The 23,903-nt window shown below is 38.8% G+C and overlaps 1 protein-coding gene and 1 long non-coding RNA gene across 8 annotated transcripts in view; one reads left to right on the plus strand and one right to left on the minus strand.

Moving 5' to 3' along the window:
• Positions 1-23,090, plus strand: part of LOC123793589 (uncharacterized) — a 47,792-nt gene extending 24,702 nt beyond the window's left edge. For 2 of the 7 annotated variants that reach the window (XR_015726520.1, XR_015726526.1), the window contains 3 exons: positions 1,658-10,585; positions 10,700-10,890; positions 21,430-23,090. This is a non-coding gene — a long non-coding RNA (uncharacterized LOC123793589). The remainder of the gene's footprint in view (positions 1-1,657; positions 10,586-10,699; positions 10,891-21,429) is intronic. The other 5 variants (XR_015726521.1, XR_015726524.1, XR_015726525.1 and 2 more) reach the window with 5 other exon arrangements.
• On the minus strand, positions 2,659-23,135 carry AADAT (aminoadipate aminotransferase). Its single transcript, XM_045799434.2, has 13 exons — positions 23,037-23,135; positions 22,170-22,338; positions 20,877-21,009; positions 17,552-17,626; positions 13,040-13,249; positions 11,116-11,181; positions 9,717-9,799; positions 9,168-9,264; positions 8,276-8,337; positions 7,946-8,010; positions 6,342-6,448; positions 3,761-3,862; positions 2,659-2,797 (listed from the first exon to the last, which is right to left on the minus strand). Exons 1-13 carry the CDS (start codon positions 23,101-23,103, stop codon positions 2,756-2,758), a joined length of 1,278 nt encoding a protein of 425 aa, XP_045655390.1. The 5' UTR covers positions 23,104-23,135; the 3' UTR covers positions 2,659-2,755.
• Between the last annotated feature and the right edge of the window lie 768 nt (positions 23,136-23,903).

Raw genomic sequence — 23,903 nt, forward strand, 5'->3', positions numbered from 1 at the left:
CTTCTAGTCCCAGGATTCCACTTCTTCTGCCAGAATCAGAAACCCCCAAGCCAAGCAGCTGCTTGCAATAAAATCCTGCTGCCTGAGCTATGCCAGCAGAGTGGGTGCCGTGTATCCTGCCTTGCTGCTCTCTTAACTCCATTCTGAATCCAGGCATCTGAGCGATAGAGCTTAACTCATACCTCGGACCGGAGCTGCAAGGACATCTGGCAATGCAGGATTTCCCTTGCACAGTGCTCTAAGACACAAGACGGAAGTTAGCATTTATGCCCAGTGAGCCGATCCACAGTATCTAACATCTTGTGTTAAAGGATATAAACGTTTTAATGTTTCTTGATCTACACTGTCAAATGACTTTCCCAAGAGGTTGGAAAAATTGACAGTGGCTCCAGCAACAAGCTTTCTAGTGCTTTACAGTACGAGGGGAAGGTAATCTCGCTGGATGGAAGTAAACATTGAGTAGTAAGGGGCAGCCTAATCATTTCCGGTGCTCTTTTTCTCTACTTTTCTCTCATTGTTTTTCTTGGAAGAAACAGATTCCTATAGATTGTGGTCAGGGGTAATCCCTTCCTTGAAAGTTGGGGATTATAAATCAATCTCTAAATCAACTACTCTGTGTTGGTGACTTAAACGACAAATGCAAGGCAGAATTTATATAGTGCTAAGAAATTTTGATTATTTTTGAACTACTGAATAAAGTAAGCAGAGGCTTATTTTATTTTTACCTTTATAAATCTAATGTATACTTTCCTCTTTCTTCTCATGGTAGTGGAATTGTCAGGTTCACCTCAGTGTTCCTCGGGGCTCCATGGCTTCCCAGTCTGTCCTAAATAGCTCCCACTGGTTGTCTTAAAAATCAGGACTTGAGCTTGGAGCCAGCTCATGTGAGCTTTGAGGTGAGATTTTGGCTCAAGAACTTTAGCAGTTGGAAGATGTGAGATCTCATTCAGATGTCAAAAAAATAGTAACTATGCTGGGTATGTTTATACAGGGATGCTGTATTTTATTGTGCCTTGCTTTACTGTGCTTTGCAAATAATGCATTTTTTACTAATCGAAGGCTTATAGCAGGCAACCCTGTGTCAAGCAAATCTATCCACACCAAAAATCTGCTGTTTTTCCAATAGCATTTGCTCACTTCGTATCTCTGTGTCACATTTTGGTCATTCTTGCAATATTTTAAACTTTTCATTATTATGTTTGTTAATATCTGTGATTAGTGATTACTACTCGCTGAAAGCTCAGATGGTGGTTAGCATTTTTTTAGAAATATTTTTTGTTTTTTACTTTAAATTCAATTAGCCAATATGTAGTGCACCCTTAGTTTCCAATGTAGAGTTAATTCATCAGTTGCGAAATAAAGTATTCTTAAATTAAGGCATGTACATTGTTTTTTAGACATAATGCTATCACATTTAAGAGGTATTAAGGAGGGCACGTGATGTGATGAGCACTGGTGTTACACACAACTAATGAATCATTGAACACTGCATCAAAAATTAATGATGTACTATATGCTGGCTAACTGAACATAATAAAAAAATAAAATTAAAAAAAGAGACTACAGTATAGTGTAAACATAACTATGCATTGTATATGCATTGGGAAATGAAAAACTTCATTTGACTTGCTTTATAGCGATATTTGCTTTTTTGCAGTGGTCTGGAACCAAACCCACAGTGTCTCTGAGGTGTGCCTGGGTACACAAAGGATGTCATAAACGACAGTGACTCCCTAACTCCTTAAAGGAACTTATAGCTTTGCAATTACTGGACCCTGGAACACTGCAGTAGTTTGTTACACAGCAATAGAAAGCAAACACGGGGTATTTAGGATAATACTGTCGTGAGGAATTCCCATTCTTTTACATGGAACTGGCATGTGCATAGAAAAACATCTAAAAGGGTGGATGCTAAATGCCGATAGCAGTTTTCACTGGAGGTGAGATAACAAGTGGCTTTTACTTTATCGCTTATACTCTGTTGTTTGAAAAATATTTAATGAGCCTATATTACCTTAATAATCAGATGGGAAAAATAAAGATCCGAAAAGGTGAGAAAGAAAATCGTTAAAAAGTATAGCCTAAGTACCTCAGAGGGGTGTAGATTTAAATGACATAACTGATAAGAATGTGTTTTTATAAATTGCGTAGTATTATGAAAATTCAGTGTAGCAAATTTTTCTACATCTCTGATCTCTCTTCCTTATTTAGAATTAATAGGCCTGACGCCTTTAGGTATGCTTAGTTTCAGAATTTTATTTTAAAGGGATTTCTGTGGCACAACATAATGTCTTTGGTACTATTACTGAAAATCATTTATAATGATTATAACAAATTTTGCAATAAGCTTTCATTAAATTTTCCTAAAAATAGAAAAAGTTCACATTATATACCATTTTGAATTTATTTTCTTACATTTTCAACATAATTTATTGTAAAATGTTAGTTTCAAGGAAAATTTATGCAAAACCATAAAGCAACTAGAGCTCTTTATAGTAAAATCCAGGATAAAAATAATTTTTGCAGGGTGAAAATTTATCAAAAGGTAGAAGTGGATTATAAATATATTTCAATGTGATGAATTCAAGGGCACTTTAAAAGTTGTCTAGTTAAATTACTGCAAATATGACTTGCTTGTTGAAATCCAATCTGTAAGTCTAATGCCAATGATCATTTCTTCCTGCTAAAAGCTAAAAATAATTTATGTGAAAAACCCATGGAAGATTTTGATTTCGTTATAAAGAGTTTGATTTCTTCATAAGGATTCTTTAATAAGTTGGGCTAATCTCTGGAAGGCCTAAAATAGAAAAGAGATAAGAATTAATGAAATTAGGATGCAACTTAGGAAAAGTCTGTGATAATTTAAAAAATTCAAACAAAGAGTATTCATCTTAGGTTGAGATAAGGCAGTAAAAAGTCAAATTTAACATCAGCTTTATCTGATGTTTTATCTGGGTAGGATGCCATCAATGTCCACTAATATACATAGACATAAGCGTATCACGTTCCCAGGATTTTTTTTGTTCTTACAACCCTCAAGATCATTATTTTCCATTGTCCCCACAACACGAATGATTTGTTCATATAATCTCTCACCTGCATATGCATTCTATATCAATTGTCTATTCATATGTAAAAGCAGAGGTAACTTATGAGAAGCATATTTAATGATATGAGAAAGCAACTAAATAAAGAACCCCAAGAACTAATCCATCTGCAAGGGCAAGTACAGACTCTTCAAGGTTAATGGCACTGTTCGATTTACGACTCTTCAATTTGGACTCCTAGACATGCAGTCCTTAGGAGCTCGTTTCTTTGCATCTTGTTATATTGGCTAAACCCAGACTTGTAATTAATTTAAGAATATTACTGTATTTGACCCCTGCTGATATATTTTTCTTCAGAGAAAGAGACTGAAGGCTTTCATGAATTTGTACTGAATTTAGCTCATACTAATTCCATGAAGGAAGGGAAAAAGTTTTCTTCATAACATGTTAGTAATCTGCCAGCATGGTTCAGCAAGTCTGAAAACAGTTCACGAAGACGATGAAATTTAATTCCAACTTGGTTTCATGCCTTTGTCTATTTGCTGCCATTAAAGTGTGTCTCTTAATAGTAATTCAAGACTTAGCAACAGGTGATACCTGTTTTTCAGAAACCCCAGAGGACATTAAAAAATGTTATAACTCACAAAACGAACACATGCACCACAAAACAGAACTGCTAGCTAGTGTTACTCTGAAGAGAAGACTGTACTCACCACATCCATCTGTTCTGGAGACGCTAAAGAGAAGGACGCTCTGAAGTAAGGGCTGGGAGCTGAGCTATCAATGTAGAAAACATTCCCGGGAAGCATTAATATCTAAGGGAGTGTAGGGAAAATAAGTGAATTATTCAAAGAAAACATAGGTAGATCCAATCTCAGAGAGAGGAAAGACTTTTTACATTTAAAAACAATTTAAAAAATCATGAGAAAAATCGCTTTATGTAAAAAGTCTGTGTGTCCTACAATAAACAAAACTAAAAGCGCAGAATCCGGAATAGTGTTTATAGTAAATACGGCAAATGCTCCCTCTTCTCCATCTAAAGATACACAGAAACTGAGAAGAGAAACACTAAAATTCTAGCTCTGATGGGCAACGGACAGCTTATAAAAGAAACAGAAATGGTAATAAGCATGAACACATGGTTAACCAACCAGGAAAGTAATATAAATTCAAACGAGAGACCATTGTTAAGTGACCAAATTTGGAAGTGGCTTGTAAGCTGGGACTTGGATGCAATAAGTAGGTGTTGGCCGAGCAAAAAGTGGGTGAAGAGTATTTTAGGGGGAAGACAGTGTAAAGGCCTTGAGATGGGAAGAAAATTGGTGCAGTCGAAAAACTGAAAGGAGGTAAAAATTTTAATACATAAAGTGAATGAATAAAAATGTTGGGTAAGTATGTCGAGACCGAGCAGCGGGAACAACAGCTGTTCTGCTGTGAGCCCCGTGGCAGACGGCTCACTAATTTCAACTCCCCTTCCTCTGTTTCCTGGGTGTACAAATATATTCCGTGCCCAGCTTCTTTCTTGTTATGTGTGGCCACGTGATCGAATTCTAGCCAGGGGATGTGAAGTGATGCATGCCACTTCTAGGCCTCGCCCATAAAAATCGCCCCACGTGTGATCCATCATGCTCTTTCCATTCTGTAGCCATTGTGCAATCCATGCATTGAAGACTGAAGAGCAACAAGAAGGAAGGAACTAGAGTCCCTGACTCGCTGGTTGGAGCAGAGGGGCCTACAGATTACATCTTTGAAAGTTTTATGTGAGTCGGAGATAAACCTCAACTGCGGTAGGCCTTTGAGATTGTTACGTAGTGCAATCATGCAGTGCAAAGCATTCATTGTTGTTATGTGGTATACGTCTGGGCACTGTCTGCTAAAGTTAGGTGAGTTGGGAGTGAAATGGTTTGGGGCATTCTGGGGAAGAGATTTCAAGGCAGAAGATGGGTTTCTGTCCTGATTAACAATAAAATGAAAACCCTCATTTCTCGCAATATAGTGGAAAATGCTGGGGGTGTATACTATAAGCAAGGAGCTGTGAGGGAAGGACGGAGTAGTGATAATCTCTTTATAAGATGACCAGAACTGAGCTAAGGTTGTAGTTGTAAGTTGGAGATTATTTAGAAAAAGTAAAGGTTACATGCAGCAAGGATATATGGGATAGATGGAGAGCACCGAAAAAACGACGAGAAAGTCTGAGGTCCATGTCGTTAGCACCTACCTCAGAGATACATACAAATAGCCACTTATCAAATGATCCTGATGATAATGGCATGGACAGGAAAGCAAAGAAAACACAACATTGATTTATTATACTAAAATGTATTTCTTTGAAATAAGTCAGTATTTACTAAGTACCTACTGTGTAGAATTAGTAGGATTACAACAATGGATGAAGCATGAGTCCTGCCCTCAAGCAAGATGGTTAGAGAGGATGCATGACTTGCAGTACAGGCAGTGAGCAACCAGGTCTAACCGCTAGACATCGATTTTCTGGCGTCTACACTACCTTGTCCCTTATGCACTAGTATGGCCCTGCGCCAGCATCAACACAGTCTGTTCGCTCGTATTTATTGCTTCAGAACAAAAGCGATCTAGAAGCAGACCTTAGTGTCTACAAAAGACTGGCAAACGTGATAAAAGCATTAAGTCACGGAGAAAGGATACTTTATTAGGTAAATTGGACAGCTACACAGGAAAATATTTAGATTTTCCACCTTAATCAATGCCCCCAAATGAGAACTAAGTAGATTTAAGGACAAAAGGAGAAAAAGAAAATCCTAGAAGAAATCCTTACAGACCAATTTTAAGTGAAAATAATAGGATACAAACTTTCCTGTGTCATTTTAACCATGGAAAACAACTGCATGGCCAGAATACTACATATAGACAAGCTCTTCAAGAAAATATACCACAAATGGCCACAAAATCGGGGTGGTGAAATGATGGGCCACTTAAACATTTTTCATTATACTGTTATGAATTTTCCAAGTTTGCTAGCATGCTTTGCTTTCTGAAATCAGAGGGAAAAACCCTCTGCTCTTAGCCACTAAACTAACCAGAAGCTAAGATGAATGACTGTATTTCCATTAATGTAGACCAGAAGAAGAATTATGTAACTCAAAAATCTATTATGATTTTAACAATAATATATTTGTAGAAATATGATATAGAAATATGAGATAACTTCTGATATTAAAATATTATGGGTTGGGATGGACGGCAATGATAAACATCTCTCTTCATTTTTAAGTGAAAAATCATTTTAAAGAAAAAGTATAACTCTCCCCCTTTTACCTCTTTCTTAATGGCTTTTTCTTCAATCAGTTGTTTTACATCAGAAATGCCCTTAATTTTAACCCATAAAAACATTCCAGCAATAGGATCATGCCATTCTGCCAAACCTACAAACCAAAAGAGAATACATATCTGCTAAAGCCATTTTTGATGATATCAAATATATCAATTAATGACATAATGGCAATGACTGTCAACCATCCAAAAAAGTTCCTTTAGGGATAGCATTTTTAAAACATAGAATTTAATGAGTCCTGAAGATTGAGGTTATGCGTTTATTTCAAAAATAAGAGAGTGGGGTGAAGGGAGAGAGGGAGACTCATGTATGTATTTCCAATCTTAGTCAGTCTTAGGGTAGTGCAAGGAATCCACGGCCTCTGACTACCTCCCTTAGTTAGAACCATACCGAAGCCAACTATGGCTCTTTCAATTATAGGAGAAGATTCTTCGACTCCTTCCAGGTTCTTTCAGTGCTTCAATAAATTCTGTCATTTATACAACAGTTTTGAAGTCCGATGGATTAGAGCTTTTATCAGAATGTAACTGATTATAAAAAGAAGTATTTAAAATTCAAGAATTCCAGATGTATTTGTGGGTTTTATGTTTCGTTGAGTATTAGCATAGAGAAACCAAGAAGGAAGGACAATTATTTTGATTTTAATTATCTTTTAAAACTTCCTTTTGATTAGAACCTGTTCTTTAATTCCACTGTACAAAATGGTAGAATAGTACTCTTATTAAAAAGGTGATTCTAGGGGCGCCTGGGTGGCGCAGTCATTAGGCGTCTGCCTTCGGCTCAGGGCGTGATCCCGGCGTTCTGGGATCAAGCCCCACATCAGGCTCCTCTGCTGGGAGCCTGCTTCTTCCTCTCCCACTACCCCTGCTTGTGTTCCCTCTCTCGCTGGCTGTCTCTGTCAAATAAATAAATAAAATCTTTAAAAAAAAAAAAAAGGCAATTCTATATTTACCAGGAATTTATAGGGAACAAGATATGACATAAAAATAAGGAACTGATTTTTTTGTTTACTATTATTCACCCCAAAAGCTTTTTTAATGATATAATTAAAACCACATAATTCATTAATAGAAAATTAAATCTAAATCATCCTGCAATCAAATTAGCAATAAATACTATTAGATAAATGGCACTAATGATTAGAATGCAAATAATCTGTAATGAGAGAACTACCTTAGATTGTACTATTTTGTTTTGATATAGTGTAATTAGAAAAGCAGCATACTGTTTGACAATTCCTCTGCTGTTTGGGGGAAATTTTAAAGTAACACTAAAACCTTTTGAGTATAGCCATCATTTGGCTTTAAGTTATTGCTAGCTGATTTTTAGACTAAAAGGTCCTCCCCCCACCCCCTTTAAGCCACAAATTCTTTACAGCAGACAGATAAAGTGGAGACAGGTAGAAGAGTGCCAGGGTTTACAGACTGTTAGTTCTGAGATTACTTACAGGGTAATATTACTTGACAATAATACTCCTGGACTCTTGTTTCTCATCTCCCAAGCTTATTAATAATAACTATGCAGTGTTTATCCCCCACTCATAAAAGTGCTGGTGTCTATCACAGGACAGGATGGGTGTTCCACTCACCACTTAACCATTTGTTTGCAGCTGCCAGTAATGCGTCCTTCTGGTTCCTATAGAAGTCAGTAACCCTAGAAGAAGAGAACAGTGAAGAGCATGTGTTTAGTTCATTGACTGAAGAACCCAGAAGGCTCTGGAGTCCAGTCTATAAGAATCTGCTTTCTCTCTTGATTAAAATGTTGAATGCTTGAAAAAGGAATAGAGCTTGTTTATTTGACCTGTTTGGTGGCAAACTTTTTACCATTATGTTTTTCCCTTTGTTTTGGAATAATTCTAATGAAAATTAATAAAGGGAAGCCTATTTCTATGTCAGATATGGAAGCTAACATGCAATACCTCTCTATATGAGCCAGGAAACCCTCTTCTCCCCATTGGTGTAGAAGCTGTGATACCAGCAGCTAAAAGAGATAAGACAATAACAAACGTCATGGTTCACCCTCTAAAATGTGGGTTTTTTTTTTTTTTTTTGCCAAACATTAAAAGCAAATCACTATCGATTACCTGTAAACCACCACAAGAAAATATAACAAGCTGAACCACGATTTACACAGTGATTTATAATAAATGTTAATAACAATGACAATAAAAGAACAAATATTTATATAGTACTTGCTATGTGCCAGAAACTATTGTAATATATTAATACATTTTAGATAATTTAATCTTTGTAATAACTTTCTTAGGCTCTTACTTCTATTTTACTGATGAGGAAACCAAGGCACAAGGGTTAAATGAACTTTCTCAAGGTCACACAGTTAGTGACAGACAGACCCTGGATTCAAGCTAGACTGTTCAGCTCCAGATCCATGCCACTAGTTACCATACTATATCGCTCCTCTAAATGTATTTAAAAATATATACTAGATATATTATGTAATATTTTCAGTGATTTTTCTATATAAAATGGAAGTTCTTAATGTTATAAATGGATAGTTAAGTTTTGTTGATAACAGACACAAAAAATATGAGAAAAAACTCCCAAATTGATAAAACACGGGGACATCTGTATGCTGCAAACTAACGCTAGGTTAATTCAATTCTCATCTGCCTTTTCAAGTAAACATCTGTGGTATCTGATGTTCTAATTCAGTCCATACCGGAACTCGAGATTCCGTATCAGTGATTTCCCTCCCTGACACCTTCACTCAGTCTTGCTTGCTAACATCTATATTCTATTCTGATTGCTTAAAAAAGCCCCAAACCCTCCTATTTCTGACATTGTCCTTACCTGTGTAAAAGTGCTGGTGTGCAAGTTTGAAACTTGTGTGTGTAAGACAACTCTCTCTATTAAGGGTTTCGGACCAGTTATAAATCCTATTCTCAACCTACACAAAAAGAGAAAAGGCACAAGATGACCCTTGTGTTAACCATTAATACATGTCACTTTACTGATTTCATTAGGAAGACAGTTGTGACCTGGGGACAAATGGGCCTAGACGATTAAAACACTCTAATAAAACTAACTACTTATTAAAATCCAAATTTCAGTGTACTTTTAATATAGAATGCAAGTTTAACCAAGTATTTTGAAATGTGTTCTTTCATATATGAAACCCAAAACCTGACCAGTCCCACTACAACTTTAGATTAATGCCCAAATACCTTTGATTACTGGAGATGAATAAAGAAAGAAAAGGCATATATTAAATAATCAAACTGAGGTCTTAAGGTAAGTAGGAATACTAGCATCTTAAATGAGAAATATTTGGATGAAAAGACACTCAGGTACAGTCTATCTTTTTTAGATCTGGCCATAAATTAAGACACAAAGCCTTACCCAGAGGAGAGGACTTTTGAAAAAGAGTCAGCTCTGATGACACGACCATCAACATCCATGGAAAGAAACGTTGGTATCCAGGACTTGAAATGGAAAACAATACATATTGTTGATTTGAGAACTCTGTGTAGTGACTGTATAATGAGTTTGTGTAGGGAATGAAGAGGGTGTAGATTCTGACAGCAGTAACACAACCATCTTTTCTGTGCCTTACTCTCAACACTTAAAATGGAATAAGAAACCGAGATGCATGTTCCTTCATGAGTACCTGCCTCGCTTCACAGCTTTTCTGCCAAAAACACACAGAAGAGTTTACTTATTTGCTTAAGATGCTATTATTATGAATTTAGGGAAACCTCAGATAGGCCCTCCTAGGCTCAAAGGTTGAGATCCAGGATGCACACATTTAGAGGAAGGATTCAAGAAAAACTCATTTGGGTTAGATCAAAATGAAGAGGGCCAGCAGCATTCAGGATTGTTTTGAGAGAGAATGGTGATCCTTAGAACTGCTAGAAAGATAAAACAAGATGAGAAATGTGGTCAACCTGCAATACGGACTTCAAAAGTAGATGCATACAAGAAAAGAGGCCGGGTCATGTGGGGGGAAGGAAATAGGTGAATAGATATGGTATTCAGCCAACTCTACAGAAAAATCAAGAGTTTTTGTTTCTTTTCAGTAGATTTAAAGGGAGCATTGAATCCAAGTAGATGTTCTCTGTAGCTCTGACAGAAAATAAAGACAGTGTTTGATTTAGAAGAAGCAGGCATTGGACGTCTTTACCACTACTGCTGTCTATCAGGAGACTGAGACCATGAGAAGTGGCATGCGCATGTAGGGAACAAGAACCTTAAAATCCATGATTCCGCAGGTAAGATCCAGGCCTTCAGTGACAGGCATGGTAAATCTGTGGCAATCTGCTAGTAATGCCTTCTCCTAGGTCCATAATGGACATGGCTAATTGAGCACCATCTTTCTCTTTCAGATCCTTCTCAGACATCATTCCAGTCAGCCACTGCCACGAAACTATAGTTCACACCCAAAATGAAACCTACTTCAGATCCCTGGTATGATGTTTAAAAAACTATGCACTAGGATCTGGAGTTCGAGAAGACCATCAGCCCCGACTCACTCTGTTTGCCCAAATGGTATAGAGCACTAGCTACTATTTTAAAGGTAAGTCATTTCTGGGAAGAGCAGTCATTCCAGACATGAGAAGAATTAATTCCATGATAAAACTGAAAGACTAAAGATTGAAGTGGTAGCAAATTGCTAATAATTTTATTTAATTTCAATGTAAAGGTAGATTAGCTCTGACTCAGCAGCCAGGCTAAAGTCAAGTCAGTGTAATAACTGACAATTTATCTTCTAATCGTGAAATAAATTCACATCATCACTTACCTTGCTGAACTGGAGAAAATAGTAAGGATCATCTTCTATGATGAGGAAATCATATTTTCTTGCGAGCTAAAAAAGGTTAAAGTAGTATATTTAATTCTTAAGAACTGTCTAAGCTGAAAATCACTTGGAATCATATTCTTTGTATTCATTCATTCATTCATTCATTCATTCATTCATTCATTCATTCATTCAAGAAGCTACTGAGTACCTCTTGTCCTAGACAATGAGGATAAAGAGATGAACGAGGCTCTCACTGAAGGCTCCTGTTCTCATGGAACTTACATTCTAGGTTCTGGGAAAGATAATATACGTAAGCCAATGAATAATGAAGAGAAGAAATATTAGACGGGAGGTTTTAGGGGGTAGGCAGGGTGATAAACAGGGTGATATTTGAGAGAGAGAGAGGGATAGGGTAGCTGTTTCAGGCTGAATCACTGGGAAGCCCTTCCTGACAAGATAACACAAGAGCTCAGAACGACACAGCGGGCTGCAGCAAGAAGGACGACAAAAGACGATAAGGCCTGAGACTAGACTACCAGGTCACATAGCTTTGTGAGGCAGATGAAGGAATTTGGATTTTATTTTAATTGCAAAGGGAAGCCACTAGAGGACTGTAAACAGGAGGACCATGAGACTGGCTTTACATTTATATTTTGGGGGAGGGAGGGAAGGACATGACTGGCTGCTGTGTGAATAATGATTGGTTAGAGATCGAGAGTGGAATGCAGCAGGGGTCCAGCAAGGCAACTATCCTAGTAGACCAGTGAAGGAAGGTGGTGGCTGGGAAGTTGGTGGTAGTAAGGGCAGAGGAGAGAAACAGGTGGATTTGGATCCATTTGGTCATGGAGTCCACAGGATGGATTGGATGTAGGGGGAGGGGGAGAAGGAAAAGAGAAGAACAAAGGGTGATTGTTCATGGTGGCACTATTTACAGAGATGGAGATTGTGGGGGGTTGTGGATTGGAGGTTGGGTATGGCTGGATTAAATCAAGAGTTCTATTTGGCCATGGTAGGTTGGAAATGCCCATTAGACATTCATGGTGGATGATGGAAACAGAAGTTGGATGGGGAAGTTGGATACAGAAATCCAGAGTTCAGGGGAAAAGCATTTCTATTATTTAGAATGGAATTTATGGCCATAGAACTGGATGAGACTATCTGGGGGTAGTATGTAAATAAGAGGAGAACTCAGGACAGAACTCTGGAGTATGTGAAAAATACAACAATATTTTGACACACACACACACACACACACACACACACAAAAGAAACTGTTTGAAATCTTTATGATTCCACAGCACATTCTATATAGTTTAATATGGCCTTGGTGCTTATATTAAAAAGCTATTTGTAGCAAAAGTCTAGGGAGCACAGTCAGGAACATAAAGAGACTTTACGAAAGGCATATTTCTCTTATATTTCAAAGATTTTTGGACTACGAGGTATGTGTTTGATATTTAAAAAAAATGTTTATAGTGAAAAGTTTAGCCATCATAGTCAGGTACTTAAAAGAGACTTGACAAAAGGAACATGCCTCTTATTTTTAAAGAATTTCTTTGTAACCTGAAATTTGCTAAGGAGTAGGAAAGAGAAGAAAGAAGTTGAAAATATAAATATAAAATAATGAAAATCAAACTGGGGGTTTGTTAAATAACCTCATAAAATTTAACATTGGGTCAAAAATGCTATTTCTTTTTTATGAAAATATCAATTAAAGGAAAAGAAAAATCTCACAGCTAACCAAAGATGGAGTAATTTCTTACGTTTCAACTTATTAGGACCCTCGGGCATAGATGACTTCCTTTTATTAAAAAATTATCTTCCTTGTAATAATAAGAAATAAGAAAGGGAGCTTGCACAGTACTCTTCTCAAAAGTCAAAACTAAAAAAGAACACAGCCACAGAACACATTCTTTTAAAATACCTCATAGATTTCCTTCTTGCGGTTACTTGTCAATGAGTTTCCAGTAGGGTTGTTGCCATTTGGGACAGTGTAAAGAAATTTGGGGGTGTTTTTCTTAGGGTTCTTTGAGTCTTCCGGTTTCCATTTGGAAAGTACTTCTTTGAGGGAGTCCGGAATAATCCCATATTCATCGCTGGCTACATTAATGATGTTGCAGCCCAGTGGCTTCAGCTGTTGAGCACAAATAAAAAGAAAAGCCCAAGATACAGGCATAATTACAAAATGTTGTCATTGGTTCTTCTTCTACTAACCAAGAATGCTACCATTTATTCTCTTAAACATATAAACCCGCACTCATCTCTACGCTCAAAGGGTTGAGGTTGTATATTCTCATTTTATTGTTGCCCTGGGGTAGATTCCATTATTGTTCAAAAATAACCTCTGTCAGTTCCCAGAGGAAGGAGTATCCTTCCTTGCTCACATATGTCAGGATTGGCCATACGTCTTGCTTTGGCCAATAAATTGTGAGCAGAAGTGACGTGTGTTTCTTCCAAGCAGAAGCTTTAAAATCCAGCTCGTGGCTCTCTATTTCCCTTTTCCCTTTGCCCTGAGACTGGCAATGCTCCAAGAGAGGCTGCTTCTGTCAGCTCGGGGCTTGGGATGGAGAAGACATGGCACAGGGCAGCAGCTGCCTTTTGGTGCATATGTAGAATGTGAGAGAAAGAAACCTTTATAGTCATAAACCACGGAAATTGGGGTGGTTTGTGATACCACATAACCTAGCCTCTCTGACTGAATTATCTTTAGAATTATAATTAGAATCGGTTCAAAAAGTAGATGTTTATTAACAAATGCTTTTTTTTTGACAGAGTTAACCATAGAAAGCATCTTTTATGCCAATACCCAAAACTGTTACCAGCAGAGGTGATATTCAAAATATTTAATAGGTGGTATAGCACAGACACATTAGAAACAGTATCTGACTGGAATAGAGTCCTGAGGACCCCCTGCATTAATTCCATATTGTGGGAAGTTCAGGGTGGTCTTAGGAGAGGGGCCAGGGAAGCCAGGGTGGTGATGGGCATGGAGGGGAACAGGGCAGCAGGTTACCAAGGAGTAGGGAAGTATCCCGTATTTACCAAAGGCTAAGCCTGAAATCACAAGGAATGGCCTTGCTTATAGACATAATTTTATAAAAATCTTGTGGAATCTTATTCTTGGATGAACATAAAGAAAAAAATTAGAACTTTAGAAATAATAATTTGAGTGAATTTGTCAGAAGAAAAATTTTTCAAAACATAAGCAGACACTCTTTTAGCAGTCAAATGTGGAATTATGTACTAAGTGGGAATAATCCAGACAAACTTTTGACAAACTTAAAAGTTCTTAGGCTGAAAAAGCATATCTACCATGAATAAACAGATTAATATTGGGCCATGAAATAAACACATGTTGCTTACTATCACATCTCCTCAAAGCCTGGCACAGGCTTCTGTTTGGGTGTGTGGAAACATCTGTGCGTGTGTGTGTGATGCTGATTACGTTGAAACTGGTTTTAGATTCGTAGGCATTATATAAGAAGATTAGTAAAATAATTACTAATTAGTATCCAATCATTAAGAAAAAGCAATTATTTTACTTTAGTTTTTATTGTGGTAAATAGATATATAACAAAAATTTTGCTTTTTCTTAAAAGATTTTATTTATTTGAGAGGGAGAGAGAGCAAGAGAGAGCACAAGAGGGGGCGTGGAGGGAGAAGCAGACTCCCCGCTGGGAACTGAGCAGGGAGCCCCACACAGGGCTTGATCCCAGGACCCCAGGATCATGACCTGAGTCAAAAGTAGATGCTTAATCAACTGAGCCACCCAGGCGCGCCCCCACCAAAATTTGCCATTTTAAGTGTACAATTCATGGCATTAATCACTTTCACAATGTGTATATCCATCATTGCTATTGATTTCCAAAACTTTCCATCACCCCAAACAGAAACTCTGCACCCATTAAGCAATAACTCTCCATTCCCCCCATACCCGGACCCTGGTAATCTCTAAATTACTTTCTGTCTCTGTGAATCTGCCTATTTTAGATATATGAAACAAATAAGTGGAGAAATGCAATATTTGTCCTGTTGTGTCTGGCTGCTTTCAGTTGGTGTAATGTTTTCATAGTTTACCATGTTGTAGCATATGTTAAAACTTTGTTCCTTTTTATGGCTGAATAATATTCCACCATATGTATATGCCACATTTTGCTTATCCATTCACCTGCTGATGTACACTTGAGTTGCTGCTACCTTTTGGCTATTATGAAAAATGCTGCAATGAACATTTGTGTACAGTTATCTGTTCTTTTTGGGTATATACTTCGAGTTGAATTAATGAGTCACATGGTAATTCTATGTTTAATATTTTGAGAAACTGACAAACTGTTTTCCACAGTGGCTGTACCATTTTACATTTCTACCAACAATGCATAAGATTCAGTAACACTTGTTATTTTACATGAAAAAAAATAGCTATACTAGTAGGTATAAGGGGGTATCTCACTGTGGTTTTGATTTGCATTTCTCTAGTGACTAATGATGATGCTGAGCATCTTTTCATGAGCTTATTGGCTACTTGTATATCTTCTTTGGAGAAATAGTTATTCCAAGTCCTTTGTCCACTTTTAAATTAGGTTGCTTTTGTTGTTGTGTTACTGAGTTGTAGGAGGTCTTTATATATTCTGGCTTTAAGTCCTTATCAGATAAATGATTTGCAAATATTTCCTCCCATTCTGTAGGCTGTCTTTTCACATCATAATGTCCTTCAAGGCACACAAGTTTTTAATTTTTGATGAAGTCCGATTTATCTATTTTTTGTTCTTTTCGCCTGTGTTTTGGTGTCATATCTAAGAATTTAGTGCCATACCCAAGGTCACGAAGATTTGCCTTTATGTTTTCTTCTAAGATTTTATCGTTTTAGCTCTTACATTTAGGTCTTTGATCCATTTTGAATTAAACTTTTATATGGTCCAAGGGTCCAATTTCTTTCTTTTGCACGTGAAAATCCAGTTGTCCCAGAACCTTATGTTGAAGAGATTCTTTCTCTAGTAACTGGTTTTGGTATCCTTGTCAAAATAAAATGACCACAGATGGGTGGGTTTATTTCTGGACTCTCGATTCTATTCCACTGGTCTATATGTCTATCCCTATACCAGTACCACACTGTTTTGATTACTGTAATAGCTTTGAAGTTGGTTTTGAAATTAGGAAGTGGGAGTCTTCTAACTTTGTTCTTCTTTTTCAAGATTGTTTCAGCCATTTGGATTCCTTTCAAACCCATATGAATTTGACAACTGGCTTTTCTATTGCTGCAAAAAAGGCTACTGGAATTTGATAGGGATTGTGTTGAATTTGTCGTTTGCTTTGGTACTACTGACATCTAAACAATATTAAGTCTTCCAGTTGATGGATAGGTGATGTTTTCCCATTTATTTGGGTCTTTTTAAATTTCTTTCAGCAGCATTTTATAGTTTTTAATGCAGAACTCTTCTACCTCCTTTCTTAGGTTTAATCTCAGATATTTTATTCTTCTGGCTGTTACTATAAATGGAATTGCTGTCCTAATTTCCTTTTCAGATTGTTCATCGGAAATGCATTTTTTATAATATCAATTTCATCTCTACTTAATAGTTTTGAGAAAACATGCCTTTCAATAAGACTAGCTAATAGCTTTATACATTAATTGTTTAAGATAATATTAAACTTGAAAAAAAAAGAGCATCTGTGAAGTTAGAATCAACAGAGCATAAAGGTCACCTCATTAATTCCCCTGTCTTAAGCTAGAACGTGTTGGATGTCAATTGAGAGTAACTTTGAGCACCTGGAGTGATGGGCAGCGCTTTACCTCCTTAGGGAGTCAGGAGGCAGGTGAAGCTCATGGCTAGGAAGTTCTTCTATTGAGTTGAAATAGTTTCCCTGTAGTTTCCCTTTGGTTCCAGGTCTGTTAACCTAAGGACCTGCATCAATCAGTCCATGGCCATCCTAAAGTATCATGCCCCCAACAAACCTACCTCTCAGTGATGTGTTCTGACTAGGACCCAGGAGGGCCAGACACTCAGCTTCCTCAGTCTGGACATTATAGTCCCATTAACTGAACACTGGAGTGGAAAGTCCTAATTATACCGTATCAGTTTACAGTTATATTAAATTGACATACAACATGACTATACTTAGACATATGGTAATAAAAGATAGTAATGAAAAAATAAGTTTTTATAAATGAAGTTGCATTTCAAGTGAAATATTAACGTGATAGGGACGTGATTTTGCACAGCTTAATTTTAGCACCTATACATTTAGATTTTGTAAAAAGAAATGTATAAAGCAGAGGGTACATTTAACGTATTTTGCATATTATCATTTAAGATGCTCCTGTTTACAGATGGAAGGTACTATTTTATTTTTCTGTAGACAGGTAATTCTCAAGACAATGTTTTCTTCTTATTTATTAAAAGAAAAAGAGTTGCCTTTTATAAAAATGTGTACTCACAGCCTGAAGTGTTCCTGAATAAACAGGTTCATTTAGGAGGACATTATCTCCAGGATTAATGATCATTTCAAACACCTAACAAAAGAAGCATAGGTTAGTTTGGATAGTACTGTTTCCATTCTTAGAACACCTTTTTAGTTTGAGCCTACTAGGATTCTAGAGTAGGAATTGGCAAATTTTCTGTGAAGTACCAGATGGTGCATATTTTGTCGGCCATAATATCTCCATTGTAACTATTCATCTCTCTCACTGGCGATAGTGAGAAAGCTGCCAAACACATGATATAAACCAATGGGTGTGGCTGAGTTCCTATAAAACTCTATTCACAAAGTCAGATGAGGGCTGGATTTGGCTCTTAAGCCATAGTTTCCCAAACCCTGTTCTAGGATAAGATAACTGGTTTGGTTCCTAAAATTCATTTATTCCTTCTTTGAAAATTCATTAAATATTTACTATAAGCCAAGCCTATGTAAGGTATGGAGACAAAATGATGAACATAGCAACATGGTTCTTATCCTCATGGAGCTACTAGTCCAATGGGAAAGCTAGACACTAATCAAATAATCACTCAAATAAATGTATATTTAAAAACAATGGTGAGTATTATTAAGTACAGATGCACAATGTTATAAGGGCTCATTGTAGGAGGCCTTGGGCATTCAGGGAATTTGGGGCATCAGGGAAGGCATCCTTGAGGAAGTGCTGAGTTGGTATAGAGGATCCCAACAGATACGTTTTGAGAAACTGAAAGAATTCTGTGGCTTGAAGAGGAAATGTAAAGAGGAGAGTGGAGTGAGATCAGACAGAAATAGGTAGAGAAATACCATGTAGACATTCAAGCCACATGAGGCCAGTAAGAATTTCAGGTAGAGGCTGGGAAGGGGGAGTCACATTATCAGATATTCATGTTGGAAAGATCATTCTGGCTTCAATATGAAAGAATGAAAGATGAGTGCAAGTATATGTGGAAAGGCTGGGGAGTTTGAGGATTCTCTGGAACGTTTTTGTTGCAGTTCTGGGGAGAACTATGGGTGCAGCCTGACAGACAGTGGTGATGGAATAGAGAAGAAAAACTGAGAAGTATTTAGGAAATCCAAACCAATAGAACACAATTATGGATTACAGGGGAGTGAGAAAGAGGAGGCATGAAGAATGACTCCTAGATTTCTGGCTATGGAGCCCGACAGATGGAGGGAGTAACGCTGTTCACTGAAAAACAGAACCACGAACTCTGGAGAGGGCCAAGGTGATGAGTGTGTTTTGGTTTGAGATGCCTTTGAAACATCCTGTCATGGCGCCAGGTAGACAAATGGGACACATGGATTTGGAAGGAGCTTGGAAGTTACTAGCATATGATCAAGCACATGGATGTGCATGGAGGTACCCAGGAGGGAGAGCATATGGATGAAGGGGAGAAGAGTTTCGAGGACTGAGCTTTGAGGAACTCTGATAAATGGTGGATGTGTAGAGGAGGAGGACACTGCAAAGGCAATTGGGCCAATGAGGTAGAAGAGTGTTTCAGAAAGGACGGGAAGATCAACAATGTTAAAGGATATTTAAAGGTTAGATAAGACAGGCTTGACAAATCTTAAGAGATTTTGCAGACAATATGATCTAGACAATGGATATTGCTATCCTAAATCAAAGGGGTTTATTATAATGAAATCTTAGATAGTTCATGGAATCATCTTTTCTTTCCTTGTGGTGTGTCACAATGTTCAGTTCGAGCCTCTCCTTCCTATCATTTTAACAACCTGTATCTCATGACAAACGGTATGGCCATTATTGAGACAGACGTTCTGGTTTTTCTTTCCTGGTTTGACCTAGAATGTTCCCTTCACCTTTTCCTTATGAGCTTTTGGCATTTTATGACAAACAGTATCCTCCTCTGAAAAGTTTCTAAGTGATTCAGGCTTTAGAGGACATCCTAGGACCAAACAAATTACTTAGGTGGCATGTGTATTGTCAATAAATTGAATGAAAACCTAATCACATACATTTTCCATGTCAATTAGGGGACATGAAAATGTCAAATATCCTAAATGAAAAGAAGGTCTGTTTATTATCTGGTAGCACTGTTTAATAGAGGTAGACAGAGACACAGGTGCCTAACATAACATCTGTCTTGGAGAACAAAGCGGAAGGAATAGTAAACCAGATTCCCACAAAGGCCTCTGTAATAAGCATGTCTGTAAGTAAGCGAGTTATTGGTATATCTGGCGATCTATGCTATCTTCCTTTGTTATGACTAATGTTGTGACAGATAATGAAGAAATTGTCTTGAGCATCGTTCTGGGAGAAAAGTTCATAATATACCTTCCTAAAAAAAGAATTAAAAAGAACTTTTTTCATATTAGTCTATAGAATCACAGATGTTTCTCTTCAAGCAAACACTCAAACAGTAGCTAATTCCCCCTTTTTCCCAATTAAATACAAAAAGAGGGAGGAAAATCATATTCTTATTACTTCAATACATTATTCTGTAATAATAATTTAAAATTCATTAAAGCTAACTAGATTGCAGCTTTCACATTTTCCCCAAAAGAAAAACAAAGCTACTCTGGTTTAAGATAAAGAAGAGTCCTTTGTAGTCTAGATGTGAAGATCAAATATAGAGAATCTTTATCTAGGACTAATTATTCATGAAAGAGAAAAGAAAAAAGAAACAGATGAGACTGAGAACCATTGGTGCGGTCTCTTGTGAGAACTCCCCAGTCGTGGTTACTTCAGTGGACTTGCTGGAACCCAGGAAAGAGATAGATGGAATAACTGAGAAAAAGAACTGAGAGAGAGAGGGGCAGATAACAGGAGAACTAACCTAGAGAGAAGTCAGGGACAGACACAGACCTAGCTCTACAGAAGCACTCCGAGGAGACCAGATGTGAGCAGTGGTGAGCACAGATGATGGCCTAAAAAGGCAGGCAAAGGAATAACATTTCATCTCAGGAGTATTAGGACATGCCTTCTAAAGAATTTAAAAATCCTGGTGAAACTTCATAACTACATAAATCAAAATGTAACCTGAATCTCTGAGCCAGATGAAATTAAGTAGTGCTCATTAAGTGTCTGGTAGGACTCGAGTACTTCCTTAATGGAAATCTTGTTTTAATGACACATTGCTCTGGGACATTAACCACATGATCTACATTTAAGAAATATCCGGTTGGTGAATGTCTTTAAGTTCCCTGTTTAAAATTCTAGGTAAAGACAAAATAGACTACCAGTAACTCATAAAACATGACCCTCTTGTGGTCAGGTGAGAGATGACTATATTTATGAACATATTTGATTCTTAACATGGGGTTCCCTTTCCTTTCAGCCTTACCTTGCAAAGACCGTCTTGGCTGCCAGATGTTATGCATATGTCCATCTGTCCTTGGCTGGTTGGATAACTGATGGTGGGAGGATTATGCAATTTTACTTGTAACTGTTTTAGCCAGGACAACAGCTCTGGGATTCTAAAGCATAAAACGTATTTTCAAATTTATAGACAAGAATTAAATAGTAGCTTTATGCCAGGCACTTTATTCATTCAATTTAAAAATCCTCAAACGCTTTTTGCCAATATTAATAACCCTATTTAAAAGACAAGGCAACAGACTTAGAGATTAAGAAATTCACATAAGGTCAATCAGCTCAGATTAAATGAACTGAGATATGAATCTACATTTTTCTTAGTCCAAAGCCTACTCTCTTTCTTTTACACTAGAGCACTCACTGCATAATCGATTCTTTGTTCTCCTAGGAAAATTTCCCTAAGCTACCTAGAAGTTCAGTCTCAAGATATTTGTATCATGGAAATAAAAGCCTATTGTATATATTACATAGAATTCATATATACATAACGTGTTATATTTCAATATACTTTTCAATCACAGGACAAAGAAGACTTTAATAAAATATAATTTGTAGACACTCCATAAATTACCCTTTATCATTAGAAGAAGACCAGCTAAGGAAAGTCATAAAGCATGTGTTCCAGCTTGCTTTTAAGAAATTAAAGACATCTGGGGGCGCCTGGATGGCTCAGTTGGCTAAGCATCTGCCTTCAGCTCAAGTCATGATCCTGGTGTCCTGTGATCCAGACCTGGTTGGGCTCTCTGCTCAGTGGTGAGTCTGCTTCTCCCTCTCCCTCTGCCCCTCCGTCCACTTGCACGCACGCGCTCTCTCTCAAATAAATAAAATCTTTGAAAAAGTTAAAGACATCTGAACAAAAGGCAAAGTATTTGCACAGCTGTCTGCAGCTATTAAGGGAACACAATTATGACAAAAGCCCCTTCCCCCCAACTTAAAATTGCTGCTCCTGGATTGTCCTCTTCCTCCTAACCTTCTTCTCTTCCCCTAGCTCTCTCATTTTTTCCCCCCAGTCTCAGCTCCAATGGTATTTCCTTGTAGATGCCTACTGGGAGTCTCCCTATTATTTAAGGTCAAGGAGCAGTCACTGAGGAGGGTTAAGCATTTAATAAACTTGTTGCTCTTAATTATTCTTTGAAAACTCTTCCCCCGACCTTCCTACCTGTGGAATACCCGGTTAAAAAAGACGTTACTTTATCAGTGGGCCTTAGAATATTGCTTATGAAAATGAACCAACAAAAGTATGTTATCTGTTGACAACTACCCAGCACTTTGAGAATACTGAAGTGCTCTCTTCATCGTCTCTTCACCAAATTGGATGGGCTTTCCATTTTTTATGGTGATCACCGCAGTCTTAAAAGGGAATGTGTTGGGGTTTGGTGATCCAGTAGCCAAGGAGATGACTGATGGCTGTGCCTTGCTCCATGTCTCAGCTGCAATACATACGGAAGAGAAGAAACACTTCTATTGAAGACTTTCATAAACAGAGATAGCTCACTATATTGCATTACGGTCAATGAAACTGTAAAGCCGAACAATTTCTAGTGATAGAATACTAGTCTAAAATAAACAGGTACAATTACTTTTTCTGAACCTACCTCACTGGTGGAGGAACTAAAGAATGAAGTCCAACTAAGGCAGAGCAATCAAGTTAAGCAAAAGGCCACAGTAACAGAAAACCCTCATCTCCATTTAGCGCCTACCTGCCCCTCAGGCTTCAGGCTCCCTCCTTTTCTCTCCAATTTATCAGGCCCTCCCCACTCCGCACACATCTGCACACGTGCCTGCCATCTAATCCTGCAGGGAAGACCCTTTCTTAGCACAAGCTCTCTCTTCAAGAACGTGTTCCACAACAGCCGGTCCCTCTCTCTCTCTCTCTCACTCTCTCTCTCTCTCTCTCTCTCGATGCTCCTGCTACACTCGAGCAGAGATACCCAATTCCCCGCCTTCCGTTCCAGCCCAAGTCCTCTGGAGTCTGTCCCCGTTTCAGGTTTGCACGCAGAGCTTGGCTCACCGGGAGCTTTTGCAGTTGAATGAATGAACGCAACCCAGCGCGGACCGTAGGCACGGCCTTTGGAGGCTCCGCGAGAAACCCCCACCCCTGGAAGAGGGGCGCCGGCCCAGAACTCACTCACGACTCGGATGGCGGAAGGCTTTCTCGCTGCGCTCGTGGCGGTGAGGAACCGTGCGTAATTCATGTCTCTGATACCCAAGCACCGTCTTCGGTAGTTGAAAACTAGAAAAACCGAATAGTCGCGTCCAGTAGTGCCTCCGAACTCCGGAATCGCCACCTCGGTTGTATCCCCGCCGCTGAAAACTCCCCGGCTAGAGGCTGCGCTCAGCGTCTGGGTCCCGAACGAGCCCGGGGCGGGTGGCAGACCTGCCCAGTGCCCCGCAGACACACGGTCGCTCCCACTCCCGGCCCCTGCCCCGCGCGCTCCGGCCGCCGCAGGGGCCTGGGCAGGTCCCGCCTCGCCCCCTCCCGCCCCGCCCCGCAGCCTATGGCCGCCCGCGGCGCGCGCCTCCCAGCCCCGGGTTAGCGCCCTTGGCGCGGAGCGAGCGGGGTGACGGCCGGCCGCGGAGCACTTGCAGTCCTGGGCCAGTGCCTGAGTCCATTCAAAGCGAGCCTGACTCTTGACCTCGCAGTTGGGAGTTGCCGCAAGAGACCGGGTTGGCCGGTCCGCCCGCCTGGGACCTTGCCAAGGGGCTAGTTGAGGGGCAGTGGGCGGGGGGAGGGCCTCCGGAAGTCCCCGCGATCCTAATCCCTGAGTGCCATCTGGTGGCTGCTTTGGTCCATTGCAGCGGGTTTCCTAAACTGCTTCTGGTCTTGTACGCACAATTCCGAGAGGCTGGATTACCTGGCCTCCTCTGGCGAAGCGGCTGGCGCGTTTCATCCCCTCAGACACTGTTGTGTTTCATACTGACCTTTGGTAATATAGCTATAGGCACTATCCCAGGTAGTCCCCCAGGCGACCCAGATGATTTGCAATGTCAGTTT

Source organism: Ursus americanus, chromosome 13, assembly GCF_024610735.1.
Source record: "Ursus americanus isolate L20-20 chromosome 13, mUrsAme1.1.p, whole genome shotgun sequence".
NCBI lineage: Eukaryota > Metazoa > Chordata > Mammalia > Carnivora > Ursidae > Ursus > Ursus americanus.

Bases quoted from the DNA above. Each gene is read 5' to 3' on its own strand.
- AADAT (XM_045799434.2), bottom strand. From the start codon at position 23,103: ATGAATTACGCACGGTTCCTCACCGCCACGAGCGCAGCGAGAAAGCCT. The intron at 21,010-22,169 runs GTAGTTGTCAAC...TTTATGCTTTAG, and splicing joins CAGTATTCTCAAAGTGCTGG to AATCCCAGAGCTGTTGTCCT. The intron at 13,250-17,551 runs GTGAGTACACAT...TGTGCTCAACAG, and splicing joins ATTCAGGAACACTTCAGGCT to CTGAAGCCACTGGGCTGCAA.